This window comes from Coregonus clupeaformis, chromosome 16, assembly GCF_020615455.1.
Source record: "Coregonus clupeaformis isolate EN_2021a chromosome 16, ASM2061545v1, whole genome shotgun sequence".
Classification (NCBI taxonomy): domain Eukaryota; kingdom Metazoa; phylum Chordata; class Actinopteri; order Salmoniformes; family Salmonidae; genus Coregonus; species Coregonus clupeaformis.
In genome coordinates, this window is record NC_059207.1 from 10,162,540 (window position 1) to 10,176,227 (window position 13,688).

At 39.4% G+C, this 13,688-nt stretch overlaps 1 protein-coding gene across 1 annotated transcript; it reads right to left on the reverse strand.

The window, feature by feature from the left end:
• Nucleotides 1-3,548: 3,548 nt before the first annotated feature.
• On the reverse strand, nucleotides 3,549-10,078 carry LOC121584405 (cysteine dioxygenase type 1-like). The gene is made up of 5 exons (XM_041900249.1): nucleotides 9,884-10,078; nucleotides 7,983-8,060; nucleotides 7,120-7,283; nucleotides 5,475-5,644; nucleotides 3,549-4,006 (listed from the first exon to the last, which is right to left on the reverse strand). Exons 1-5 carry the CDS (start codon nucleotides 10,051-10,053, stop codon nucleotides 3,977-3,979), a joined length of 612 nt encoding a protein of 203 aa, XP_041756183.1. The 5' UTR covers nucleotides 10,054-10,078; the 3' UTR covers nucleotides 3,549-3,976.
• Between the last annotated feature and the right edge of the window lie 3,610 nt (nucleotides 10,079-13,688).

Sequence of the window (13,688 nt, forward strand, 5' to 3'; positions counted from 1 at the left end):
CTGTTATGATTTAACTGGATAGAACCCAAATGCAGACAAGTACACCAAGCCAGAGAAGTTTTAACAGGTTTATTATAATGTTCAATAGTCCCAGGTTTCCAATAAATGGGGAAGAGCAAGTCCAGGTTACAGGGAGGGTACAGATCCAGGTCAGGGCAGGTGTGGTACCGTAATGTCCTAGTGTCCGTGGTGAGTCCAAAGGAGAGGCCCGATAGTGGAGAGCAGGATGGTGGTGGCAGGAGTGAAGCGGAGGCAGGAGTCAGGTTCCAAATATCTGTGGCACAGGAGAAAAAGTAAATAAACAGTCCAAAAAACACAAGAGCGAAAACAGACAGGTTGAGTCGGCAGCGAGACTAACATGGTTGTCTTGACTATGATCTGACGATGAGTGGAAAGTTTGACCGGGTCTTAAAGGCTGAGGTGATTATGGTGAATGAGCTGCAGCTGGAACCCTGACTCCCGCACACCAGACTTCACTCCTGCAATCAAGGACAGACAGAGGGGAGGGGGAGAGCAGAGAGAGAGCTACCTAGCAGCAGTAGGCCTAACAATTACACATAACAGAGCTCACATTTGCGTAGAACTCTGAATTCCACACACACACAAACAAGTTTAAGAGGCTTATCCCATCGCAATGAGACCTCTAAGGACACGTTAGCATGTAGCACGCAACACAATTAGCCTTAGCATTTAGCATTAGCCGCTATGTACAATGTAGCATGAAACCCAATCCAGCATTTAGCATTAACATTAGCCTTAGCCTTTAGCTAACTGTGGCCTACCCCACACAAATAAGCATCCCACGCTGCCCTTTTCTTTTTAACATATTTCCCTACCATTTTGTGCTACCGTGGACTTAATGACAATTCACCGAGAAATCAGACCCAACCGACCCCCCGTCGGACGAAAGTCGAGCAATAATCACAAATCAGATAAATTCCATCAAGCCCGAGTTTTTCTTTAAAAAACACACCGACTTGCACATTCTATCGTGCTAGCGGCTTTTCGGCCCATTCTAAATGGCCCACTCCGGGGTCTTTACGCGGTACAGCGCTCTAATGTATGCATATATGTTTTAATTGTACACCTTCAATACTTAATTCCTACCGTTTTATGCTCTAAAATTCAAATTATCTGCCGTTTACCAATGGAATTACATTTTAGAATATTATTACAGACTCCTAGTCGACCGCAATACCCCACATCAACAACGACCCAAGTACTTTTAACTGTACACCTTCAATGCCCTCTCATGAATCAGCGGAATAACTAATGCCCGAATTTTGTGAGTAATCTCACCTTTAAAGCCGGCTTGGGCAGTAGTCAACTCGCGCCTCAGGAAGGGAACCAAGAACGATGCAATCAGAATCTCGGTAGGACCTCCATTTGTGGTATCGCGTCGAATGCTGGTGGGTATTGCTGTCAATCAAGGAGTCCGCTTAGGCTGCACCGTGATTAGAGGCTTTTATTAATATCACAAGGTTACAGCATAAGTTACAGACCCGCGGTGTGTGGAGAAGCCCCGTCCCAAATTAATCTGAATGCTTCTGACTTCTCCTTTGTCTAGCTCCTACTTATAAACAATGGCAAAAATGGGTTGCTCCCTCTTTCGTCCAATCACCTATCCCCCCTGTCTCCAACACACTTCCTGTCTGTTGTATGTGGCGTTACACTAAAACATTCCCTCTTGATACTAAAATCAACGTCCTCTCTGGTTCCACTTAAAACATTAACAACGTCATAATCTTCATATACGATACTTTCAATAAATGCTTGTTTTTTCTGGCAACCCTTCCAAATAGCATATTGACATGGAGGTGTAATTGTAGATGTGGAGACTTGGTGACTTTTGTAATTCTCCAATTTTGGCCTTTTACTTTTTTTTGGCCTCCCGAACCATCTTCCTCACTGCTGGTAGAGCACGGCGCTTGTAACGCCAAGGTAGTGGGTTCGATCCCCGGGACCACCCATACACAAAAATGTATGCACGCACGACTGTAAGTCGCTTTGGATAAAAGCGTCTGCTAAATGGCATATTATTATTATTATTATACACTTGCGTCCAATACCAGGCAAGTTTACCGGTTTTAAACTTCTTAATTATTGTCCTAATAGTGATACGTGGTATATAGAGTATATGTTTTTTTGGTGCTATTTTTACGTACCCATTGCCTGATTTTTGAAGCCATTTATATATTTTTGTTTGTGAATTCTTTGCCGTTTCCCATGGTGAAGGATGAGAAAGGGATATTACCTCATTTTTATACTCCAGTGAAGGGCACAATACATGAAGGGCACAACACAGCTCCTTAAACTGAGTTGAACTTAAACAAGTAGAATGTTAATGCAGATTTACTTTTGTTTGATTTTATTTAGGAGAATCTTTAGGGGTGCCAATAAGTTTGACACCTATCTTTTTGAGAGAAAAAAAGTATTACTTGTGAAACAAAATCTATTTCTCTGAGCATACAATATAGCTCAATACTGTATTTGTATTATTTATTTTATACAGTCTTTTTTGCTAATCTTTATCAAGGGTGCCAATAATTATGGATGTGACTGTACGGACAGTAAGCAGGTTTTATATCAGTAAGTACTGTCAAAAACATTTTGTTAGTTTGAGGGTATACTGTAGGTTGATAAAAAAACACACACACAACAATATCTCATTATTTAAAAATGTAATATTTAATGGTCAACAGTCAAATCAAGGCTTATCATTCACAATATCTTATACACTGTATTATTCATTTTAACTGACAATGCAATCGTGGCACTATGTTGTAAACTATCAACTATCTACAATTAAAACAACATGCAAAATCCTGAGAAAAAGTGAGAGCCTTGTTCTACTGAACATTGTTTTTATTATAATCCAACCGTGGCCCACAAGTCCAGAACATCCTTGACAAGTATCCTTATATTTAGGTTGAAACAATGAAACACATTCAAGAGTGACACTGAATAGCTAATGCCAATTAACACCCCTTCTCATCCCAAAAAACAGAACACTCTGCAAATATAAATGACAGGGATCACATTTTAAAATAATAAATCTATAAAGCTTTACCTTTTCCGAATGTAAATTGCCACAAAAATAATTTAATGTTACATCACTATTTTGACAAGTGTTTTGTAAAAATCAATAATATTTCAATAAAAGGGCCCCATTGAGTGTAAAACTGTTGATCACATTATGTGATTGAATAGACAACCTATTTCCACTCATACATAATACACTTCAACCATATGCCGTAACAGTACAAAAGTGTGGCTACACAGGTCATAGACACATAGGAATGCTGTCATTGGGAAGGGGTCTCCTCAGGTCTATCAAACAAAGAGCAGATTAAATCCATGCTGAACCTATTCGTGCATTAATTCTGCGCTCGTCAGTATTTGCCAAGCTCACACTGGGCAGTGATAAAGCCATTCCAATTACCCACATGTCCTTTTTAACTATCCGCTCCAATATGTGGTCCTCTGTAGCTCAGCTGGTAGAGCACGGCGCTTGTAACGCCAAGGTAGTGGGTTCGATCCCCGGGACCACCCATACACAAAAATGTATGCACGCATGACTGTAAGTCGCTTGGATAAAAGCGTCTGCTAAATGGCATATTATTGTATTAATATAAACAGGTTGTTTAGTTGTACAGATGTAGGATCTTAATATGATCACCATGTTGCAGGAGAATTTAAACCTTGTAGTGTATTTCAGGTATAAAAAGGCTTCTGGATTTAGTCATTTCCACTTTGAAATTCCAGGCTTGATTTTCCCATACAAAAATGTCCATTCATTATAATCAACATAATAATTTACTATTTCCTGTTGCTGCAGAATAATGTTCCTTCTGTAGCAAACTGGCTCAAATTAAGATCCCCTATATATCTAGGTATTATTTTTGCTTCTTTGCAGTTTCATGTTGACTCTATTGAAAACACTGTCATTCCAAACACAATTGTCTTCTTCAGCGCCTCAGTTGTTTTCTTGTGAGACTGTAGTTTCCTGTAGAATGTGCAGTAAGTTAAGCCATAGCACGAAGCATGATGATATTCATCAAAAGAGAAATATGAGAGGAATCCAGCACTAATATTCAAAACCTGTATTGGCCATTTGAGAAGCTTCATATCATCCAAACACAAAAACAACAATACGAAAACAAATCATTGAGGGGAGAGGTGTTGAGGTCCATACACTTATCTTATCCAACGTACTAGCGGTGTTGTAATATTGCAGACCAGACTGTGGTTTGGTCAAGATAAACTTAAGCAATTTGCGGATTTTAGATAAGCTCCCTGCTGTTGGCAAAGCACCCAGCCAGCCTGAACATTACATTCAGGCTTCCACATGCTCAATAGATTAAAAGCTGTAGCCTTGTGGAACACAGTCTCCCAGTTACACATCTATCAGCCTGTGGGAACAGATTTCTTGAATTCTTAACCTAACTACAAAATGGAACCTTACACGCTTAGGAAATACATTAAATATGTTTTAAAATACTAGGGGCTTCACTGAATTGCTGATTGTACTGGGGTGGAAATGACTTGCAGACTTCCTGCGTAATTAAACATCTGTAAACACTTGGAAGGAAAAGTAGCCTAAGAGTAAGGATGTGTGAGCAGGCAACACAACAGTTAAAGTAGCCTAAGAGTAAGGATGTGTGAGCAGGCAACAGAACAGTTAAAGTAGCCTAAGAGTAAGGACGTGTGAGCAGGCAACACAACAGTTAAAGTAGCCTAAGAGTAAGGATGTGTGAGCAGGCAACACAACAGTTAAAGTAGCCTAAGAGTAAGGATGTGTGAGCAGGCAACACAACAGTTAAAGTAGCCTAAGAGTAAGGACGTGTGAGCAGGCAACATAACAGTTAAAGTAGCCTAAGAGTAAGGACGTGTGAGCAGGCAACACAACAGTTAAAGTAGCCTAAGAGTAAGGATGTGTGAGCAGGCAACACAACAGTTAAAGTAGCCTAAGAGTAAGGATGTGTGAGCAGGCAACACAACAGTTAAAGTAGCCTAAGAGTAAGGACGTGTGAGCAGGCAACATAACAGTTAAAGTAGCTAGATGGGCCAGTTGCAAAGTCAAAATTGGCTATATTGTAAAAATGTGTGTAAGGTTAGGGTTAGTCATTAGGGTTAGCAGTGTGGTTAAGCTTAGGGTTAAGGTTAGGGTTATGTTTCAAATCAGATTGTATGACTTTGTGGCTGTGCCAGCTAATGACCACTCTGCACAGCTGCCTCCAGGGAAAGATTCATGACAATAAATGCCGACCTTCCTTTTCACCAATACATTCACAACTTGCATCAATCTCCAGTGGCTTGGGTGATATACTTATGCTCTTAGGTAAAAGGAAGTTGTGATTAGAAATAATACCTAGGGTGTTGACACTTAATAAACCACTGTTTAGAAAATTATATGATGGCTATATAAGTAGGTTTGGTAAGAGCGTTGGTTAATTTAAGAAAATAATGCTTACAGGTTGAGTCTTCTCTCCAAATGTGCTCGAGAACGTCATCTTGACAGTGTTCTTGTGCCCTGTACGCTCGTCAAAGGTCTGGCAGGTATCGAAGGGGGGGCTGTACAGGTGCAAACTGACCGAACCGTCTGTGTGACTGTCGTTCTCTACTCTGTGCAACCCAATGGAATCTAAAACAGACATACACCACACATCTACAGTGGCTTGCGAAAGTATTCACCCCCCCTTTGCATTTTCCTATTTTGTTGCCTTACAACCTGGAATTAAAATTGATTTTTTGGGGATTTGTATCATTTGATTTACACAACATGCCTACCACTTTGAAGTTGCAAAATATTTTTTCTTGTGAAACAAACAAGAAATAAGACAAAAAAACAGACAACTTGAGCGTGCATAACTATTCACCCCCCCAAAGTCAATACTTTGTAGAGCCACCTTTTGCAGCATTTACAGCTGCAAGTCTCTTGGGGTATGTCTCTATAAGCTTGGCACATCTAGCCACTGGGATTTTTGCCCATTCTTCAAGACAAAACTTCTCCAGCTCCTTCAAGTTGCATGGGTTCCGCTGGTGTACAGCAATCTTTAAGTCATACCACAGATTCTCAATTGGATTGAGGTCTGGGCTTTGACTAGGCCATTCCAATACATTTAAATGTTTCCCATTAAACCACTCAAGTGTTGCTTTAGCAGTATGCTTAGGGTCATTGTCCTGCTGGAAGGTGAACCTCCGTCCTAGTCTCAAATCTCTGGAAGACTGAAACAGGTTTCCCTCAAGAATTTCCCTGTATTTAGCACCATCCATCATTCCTTCAATTCTGACCAGTTTCCCAGTCCCTGCCGATGAAAAACATCCCCACAGCATGATGCTGCCACCACCATGCTTCACTGTGGGGATGGTGTTCTCGGGGTGATCTGTACTTCTCCACAATTTTGTCCCTGACCTGTTTGGAGAGCTCCTTGGTTGTCATGGTGCCGCTTGCTTGGTGGTGCCCCTTGCTTAGTGGTGTTGCAGACTCTGGGGCCTTTCAGAACAGGTGTATATATACTGAGATCATGTGACACTTAGATTGCACACATGTGGACTTTATTTAACTAATTATGTGACTTCTGAAGGTAATTGGTGGCACCAGATCTTATTTAGGGGCTTCATAGCAAAGGGGGTGAATACATATGCACGCACCACTTTTCCAGTATTAATTTTTGTCATTTCACTTCACCAATTGGGACTATTTTGTGTATGTCCAAATAAAAATCAATTTAAATTACAGGTTGTAATGCAACAAAATAGGAAAAATGCCAAGGGGGATGAATACTTTTGCAAGGCACTGTATAAGATATGGCACTGGAAGTTGAAACGTTCAAATATCACACAGATGTTAGTTCCACTAATGGTAATTTTACACCAAACACAACACATAGAGTCATACAGTATCCATTTAGAATTTGTATAATATGTAACCATCCTTCGTAACATGTACAACTTGTTGTCAGAGAATCAAATACATGAAAGTAAAGGTATTTACTTGTAAGTGGATGTTTATAATGATATACATGCATGTTATGCGTGTAAATCATATGAATAAATGCCTCCTTATGTTGTCTGACACACAATGTTGAGGAAATACTAAAATGCCTTGAATCTTACCATTGATGTAGGCACACTTGTTTTCTTTCAGGATTCTCTGAGATTTCTGAACCATGTTGCCACCGTCATGTGTTTTTTTATCGGGCCATTCAAACATCGTCTCCTTCAGTTCGCCTTTCAGTATCTTCATGAAACAGTGGGAGTTTGTGTGGTCATGGATACTGCTGCAAGTGGTGAAAAACACAGACAGTCTTAGAATGTTCCAGAACAGTGTTATTTGGGGCTCAGCCTTAGAACCTTAGAATGTTCCACAACAGTGTTTTTTGAGGCTCAGCCTTAGAATATTCCAGAACAGTGTTATTTGGGGCTCAGCCTTAGAACCTATGGTTATGTGTCTGTACAGGTTCATTAGTTCTAAAATACAAATCCTGTTTAAGGAGACATTTTCTGCCTTTTGTGTTAAATTTTATATATCATGTGGTCTACTGACATACAGTATAACTTCACCTCTCAAACTACATTAGCTACAATCTGCTATTCTGTACCTTTCTCTCTGCCTCAAGCAATGTAAGGTGACCAATTGTCCATATCTGATTGTTTCAAAGGGGCAAATTATTATATGGTTACCAAAAATGTATTTATCTTTGTAAAATGTACATAACGTTGACTTTAACAAGAACCTTGGACTCTGTTATCTCCATACACTTTCTACCAGGAGCATGTTTCTTTTCATTTCACTAGACCGACATACTGATGTTTTACCTGACAAGTCACATAACACATTGTAATTACACTGGTTCTGTCAATACTATTTGACACTGGCAATACACACTCTTATAGAAATAGCACTGGAATAACCACATTCATTCTGAAGTATGAGGGCTTTCAATGGCTCAGATCAAATAACTTTCATCATGTCTAACCTGCCTTGACCCTCTCCCCAACAGAGTAAAATGAGATTGAACTTTCCGTTCCCTTTATCCACCAGGTTCCTTGTGTACCTGGAACACATTCAGAACACAAACAGAGGTGTGGGTTAGAACAAAGATAGTGTTTACACATTCAATTATTGGGAGCATTAATAGCATTTTTGCTTCCATTTAATATTACGTTAGTCAGCACCTGTCCAACTGATGCTTTTAGAACAAAGGTAGGATATCCGATGCCTTTGTTATAGCTACACTGAAATGTAGGACACTGAATCGTATGGTATAGCCACGAACTGATTTGCAACTACCCCAATACTGTACATGCTAATTATCTGGCACAAATACTTACACTAGTGCCAGAATAAAGACCAGAGGAAAAGGGTTTGGACATATGGATTGCAATGGATTTTGTTCTTAGTGGTGTGACTCATTCAGAACACTTTCAAACTATGTTCTAGCTCCAATCTAACTGAAATGTTTTATCCACCAATTTCCATAAAAAGAGCAAAAAATGTTATTCCCAAATTCACCACAAAATGATTTAGGCTACTGATAGAGGCCATTCTTTAGTGATTGACCTAAATAAATGTAATAGGAGTAATGCAAAAGGACTGTTAATATCTGATGATATAGAGATCCTTTCAAACAACCTACTATGGCCCAGTTCATGTCTCTGCTTAAATTATATATAATAGTTGATATGCTGTAAGCAACACGCGCATTAGGTGTATAAAGTAATTTGACCCCTCACATGCATGTTCCCTTGTTTTGCACGCAAGTCAATGGGTACACCGGTCATGTTTTTGGGCGCAAAGAAATTTGTCAGTGTTTTTGTAGCAGCTGCAAGGTCCAGTGTGTGATCATACCGCAAACGCACAGCACGTCCTCAAAGCAACCGGTGTGGATCTGTCTCTAATTCTGATTGGCGAATGGGTTGCCACCCTCCATTTACCCCCCACAAGAACCAAAACAGTCTCCAGTTGATGGCGCAAGCCGGGAAAAACTGTGGATATAGCATTTTATTTTCGTTGAAGCAGACAATGAAACTCACTTTGAAAGTCTCATTCTGTTGTGAACATCTTCAAATGTAACTTTTTAAAAGTTTTAAAACTGAGGGCATGCATGCTAGGCTATATTTTAAAAATATGTCATCTATTGCTTAGACTATTTTACATGGCAAAAGTTTAATTTAATCTGTTCAAATGTGTTTTGCAGTTGAACATTCAAAATGTAGGCTATATTAACAATATCATATTATTAACACAGTGAATAATTGCAAATATCCCACTGCCATTGAATCCTCTGAATAGAAGCCTATGACATGTGTTGAATGTGTAAGCCTATCCAGAGGTCTAAATCACAGGAGGCGGGCTCGTGGTAATGGCTGGAGCAGAATTAGTGGAATGGTATTAAATACATCAAACATATGGTTTCCATGTGCCGTCCTCCCCTCAGCAGCCTCCACTGGTCTAAAAGTAGTTGTTCTAAATTGTGTATATATATCTAGAGGTCTAAATTGAATGTTGCCTGCTGATCACTCATGCTACACCTTTCAAGTTAAAGTTTACACCATATAGCCAGCACCCCACCAATTTCAAGTTAATGTGGTGCTAAACATGCTGGTGTTTTTGCAATTCACTGTAATACTATTAGTTGCAGGATTTCATGATAAGGTGATAACTGCATATATATATATATATATTTTTTTTTTATAGATTTAAAATAACAAATAAAAATAGTATGTTTATCAGCAGGGCATAGGATATATTTTAAATTAAACAGGCCTACTCAATAACAACAACAACAACAAAACATAATAATAATAATAATAATAATAATAATAATAATAATAATTTCAAAATCGAAATAACAAACAGAATTCTAATATTTTTTACCTCAACGGGTCAAACTTTGCAAATTTCATCCATTCCTGTGGATTGCTGTCATATGCTTCCATTATATTGTTCACCTCAGTCACATTGATATCCTCACTTTCATAGTGTTTATGCAGCAATTTGATCAGGTCATCAAGAGTTTCTGGTTTCATCACTTCGGTTTTCTCCATGGTTAAGAACGTATTTGTTACTGCAAGCTTGCTTTCTAACTAACTAAGTAACCAAGTAGCCTACTTTTATACCCTCCCTCATCTTTTTGTGGCCAACTTTTGTTGGACTGTACCATTATGAAAAAGGGTGAACGTATTATGAGTTTACATTTACATTTACGAGTTCAAATATGAACAACCTTTATGGGAATAACATCACTATTTCCCATAAAAGATTTGTCCTCAATTGTAAATAATAGCAGGGGTTTTATTTATAAGATCGATTTAAGGTAAAGGTGTTGTAACATTCTTAATTATTTACCCCCACATCAAGTACTTGGACCAATCCTATCCTTTGCTGCTGCTGTTAACAAAACCTCTTCATTTCCAGGATTATTTTTGCCTTGACAATCTACAGGAACCCCCTCGACAATGTACAATAACCCCCTTTGAACCTTTTGATGAGTCAGGTCTCAGGAATTTAGTCAACAATATATAAAGAGAGAGAGAGAGAGAGAGAGACAGAGAGACAGAGAGACAGAGAGACAGAGAGACAGAGAGAGAGAGAGAGAGAGAGAGAGAGAGAGAGAGAGGGACGTGATGGTGTGGTAACTGGAATTGAACCATGCACATGCAATCGATGACTAACATATCTGAGACTTGAAGACTTGGGTTACTTCCCTGAGCTATTGCCAAAGCTTAGCTCAGCGTCTTGCACAGTTGCAGCACACGATGACTTGGGTTCAATACCAGTCATTCAGAGAAAGAGGTTTAACTGAGATATTTTAATAGGCAGAGGCATTATTCCTGTTGAAGAATATAATTAGGTTATATAATAGTTTAGCTTATTGTTAACATTTGTCTTTATTTATTGCCATAGGCTAGATCATTTTTCACCCGCTGCTATACTTCCTGCACATCTTCACAGGATCATCCAAAAAGTAACAAGTAGTCTTCAAATCGTGTACGCTAAAGTCAAGACACCCTGTCAAGTTAAACCATGTTTATGGATGCTATTTCCCACCACAAACATATACAGTTGAAGTCGGAAGTTTACATACACTTAGGTTGGAGTCATTAAAACTCGTTTTTCAACCAATGCACAAATTTCTTGTTAACAAACTATAGTTTTGGCAAGTCGGTTAGGACATCTACTTTGTGCATGACACAAGTAATTTTTCCAAAAATTGTTTTACAGGCAGATTATTTCACTTATAATTCACTGTATCACAATTCCAGTGGGTCAGAAGTTTACATACACTAAGTTGACTGTGCCTTTAAACAGCTTGGGAAATTCCAGAAAATGATGTCATGGTTTTAGAAGCTTCTGATAGGCTAATTGACATAATTTGAGTCAATTGGAGGTGTACCTGTGGATGTATTTCAAGGCCTACCTTCAAACTCAGTGCCTCTTTGCTTGACGTCATGGGAAAATCAAAAGAAATCATTGTTGGGAGCAATTTCCAAATGCCTGAAGGTACCATGTTCATCTGTGCAAACAATAGTACACAAGTATAAACACCATGGGACCACGCAGCTGTCATACCGCTCAGGAAGGAGACGCGTTCTGTCTCCTAGAGATGAACGTACTTTGGTGTGAAAGTGCAAATAAATCCCAGAACAACAGCAAAGGACCTTGTGAAGATGCTGGAGGAAACAGGTACAAAAGTATCTATATCCACAGTAAAACTAGTCCTATATCGACATAACCTGAATGGCCGCTCAGCAAGGAAGAAGCCACTGCTCCAAAACCGCCATAAAAAAGCCAGACTACCGTTTGCAACTGCACATGGGGACAAAGATCGTACTTTTTGAGAAATGTCCTCTGGTCTGATGAAACAAAAATAGAACTATTTGGCCATAATGACCATCGTTATGTTTGGAGGAAAAGGGGATGGCTTGCAAGCCGAAGAACACCATCCCAACCATGAAGCACGGGGGTGGCAGCATGATGCTGTGGGGGTGCTTTGCTGCAGGAGGGACTGGTGCACTTCACAAAATAGATGGCATCATGAGGAAGGAAAATGATGTGGATATATTGAAGCAACATCTCAAGACATCAGTCAGGAAGTTAAAGCTTGGACAATGACCCCAAGCATACTTCCAAAGTTGTGGCAAAATGGCTTAAGGACAACAAAGTCAAGGTATTGGAGTGGCCATCACAAAGCCCTGACCTCAATCCTATAGAACATTTGTGGGCAGAACTGAAAAAGCGTATGCGAGCAAGGAGGCCTACAAACCTGACTCAGTTACACCAGCTCTGTCAGGAGGAATGGGCAAAGATTCACCCAACTTATTGTGGGAAGCTTGTGGAAGGCTACTCGAAACGTTTTACCCAAGTTAAACAATTTAAAGGCAATGCTACCAAATACTAATTGAGTGTATGTAAACTTCTGACCCACTGGGAATGTGATGAAAGAAATAAAAGCTGAAATAAATAATTATCTCTACTATTATTCTGACATTTCACATTCTTAAAAGAAAGTGGTGATCCTAACTGACCTAAGACAGGGAATTTTTACATGGATTAAATGTCAGGAATTGTGAAAAACTGAGTTTAAATGTATTTGGCTAAGGTGTATGTAAACGCCCGACTTCAACTGTAGGTTATCCAGACAGGGTGTCATTTGTTCCCAGCTACTGGAAATGAAGTGGGAAGATTGTGTTCCTTGACATGCTGCCAAATATAAGGGTATCAGGCCTGTATCCATGGTGATGTGATGATGTACATTATAGGCTGGCATATACACATGATCTCATAGATGCCAACAATTAGGTCTAGAAGGATATATCCTAGTCGGAAATATATGGAACAACTAATGATTTCTTCCTATCATTTTCATGTTTGTAAGGTTAAAAAAATATTGGAAATATCAAGATTGAATTTAATGACCAATTTAATTTCTACACACTTTGGACATACAGATTTAGCGTTCCAGTGCAATTTATGTTTATTGTCATTTTATCAAAATCAATTGGGCTCTTACGCCACCTAGTGTCGTAACCCAGGTGGAACGTAATGTCCAAAATTGAAAATGATGGTACTAGTAGAGAAGTGTGGGAGTAGGCTACCCAGAAGATTGCCGTTTCCAATTTATCAGGTGAATGGGCGTATTGGGGATGTAATTCTCCCACATAGCTATGTCACTACTTTACTAAATGAAAAGACTGGACCAAATGGGAAATGGGGACAACATAACATGTTATGGATCAGCCTGGCCTCAAAGACTAGACGTAACCTAGTAAACGTATTTCTGTGACACTCAAATTAGTCTCACAGAGTTTCTAAACCCAGAGGCGCAACATCGCGAGACTTCCGGTAACGCTTGCGAAACAGACCAAACAGACCAGGCCGGGGTTTGGTGTTTGAGAAGTCAATGAGAGAAGTGAAAAATTATTCCTTAGTTGTTAATTTTCTCGAAATGTAAAGGTACAACCCAGATTTGAGCCAATGTCTTAAGTAGTTGAACATGTTGTTACTTCGTGAAGGTGACAAACTGACACATTTTCATTTTCGTCAAAAACAACTTTATATCGAAGGAGTGCCTTTGATTTGTCTGCCGTTAGACCCGATGACGTGTTTCTATGCATGACCGTAGCTAGCTAACGTTGCCATGACATCGCCTACAAGTGTGATCGGGGATTTCTATTGGAGA

Coding starts and splice junctions, on each gene's coding strand:
- LOC121584405 (XM_041900249.1), bottom strand. CDS start 10,053: ATGGAGAAAACCGAAGTGATGAAACCAGAAACTCTTGATGACCTGATC. Junction 8,061..9,883: donor GCAAAGTTTGACCCGTTGAG/GTAAAAAATATT, acceptor AATGTGTTCCAG/GTACACAAGGAACCTGGTGG. Junction 5,645..7,119: donor CAAGTGTGCCTACATCAATG/GTAAGATTCAAG, acceptor TGTCTGTTTTAG/ATTCCATTGGGTTGCACAGA.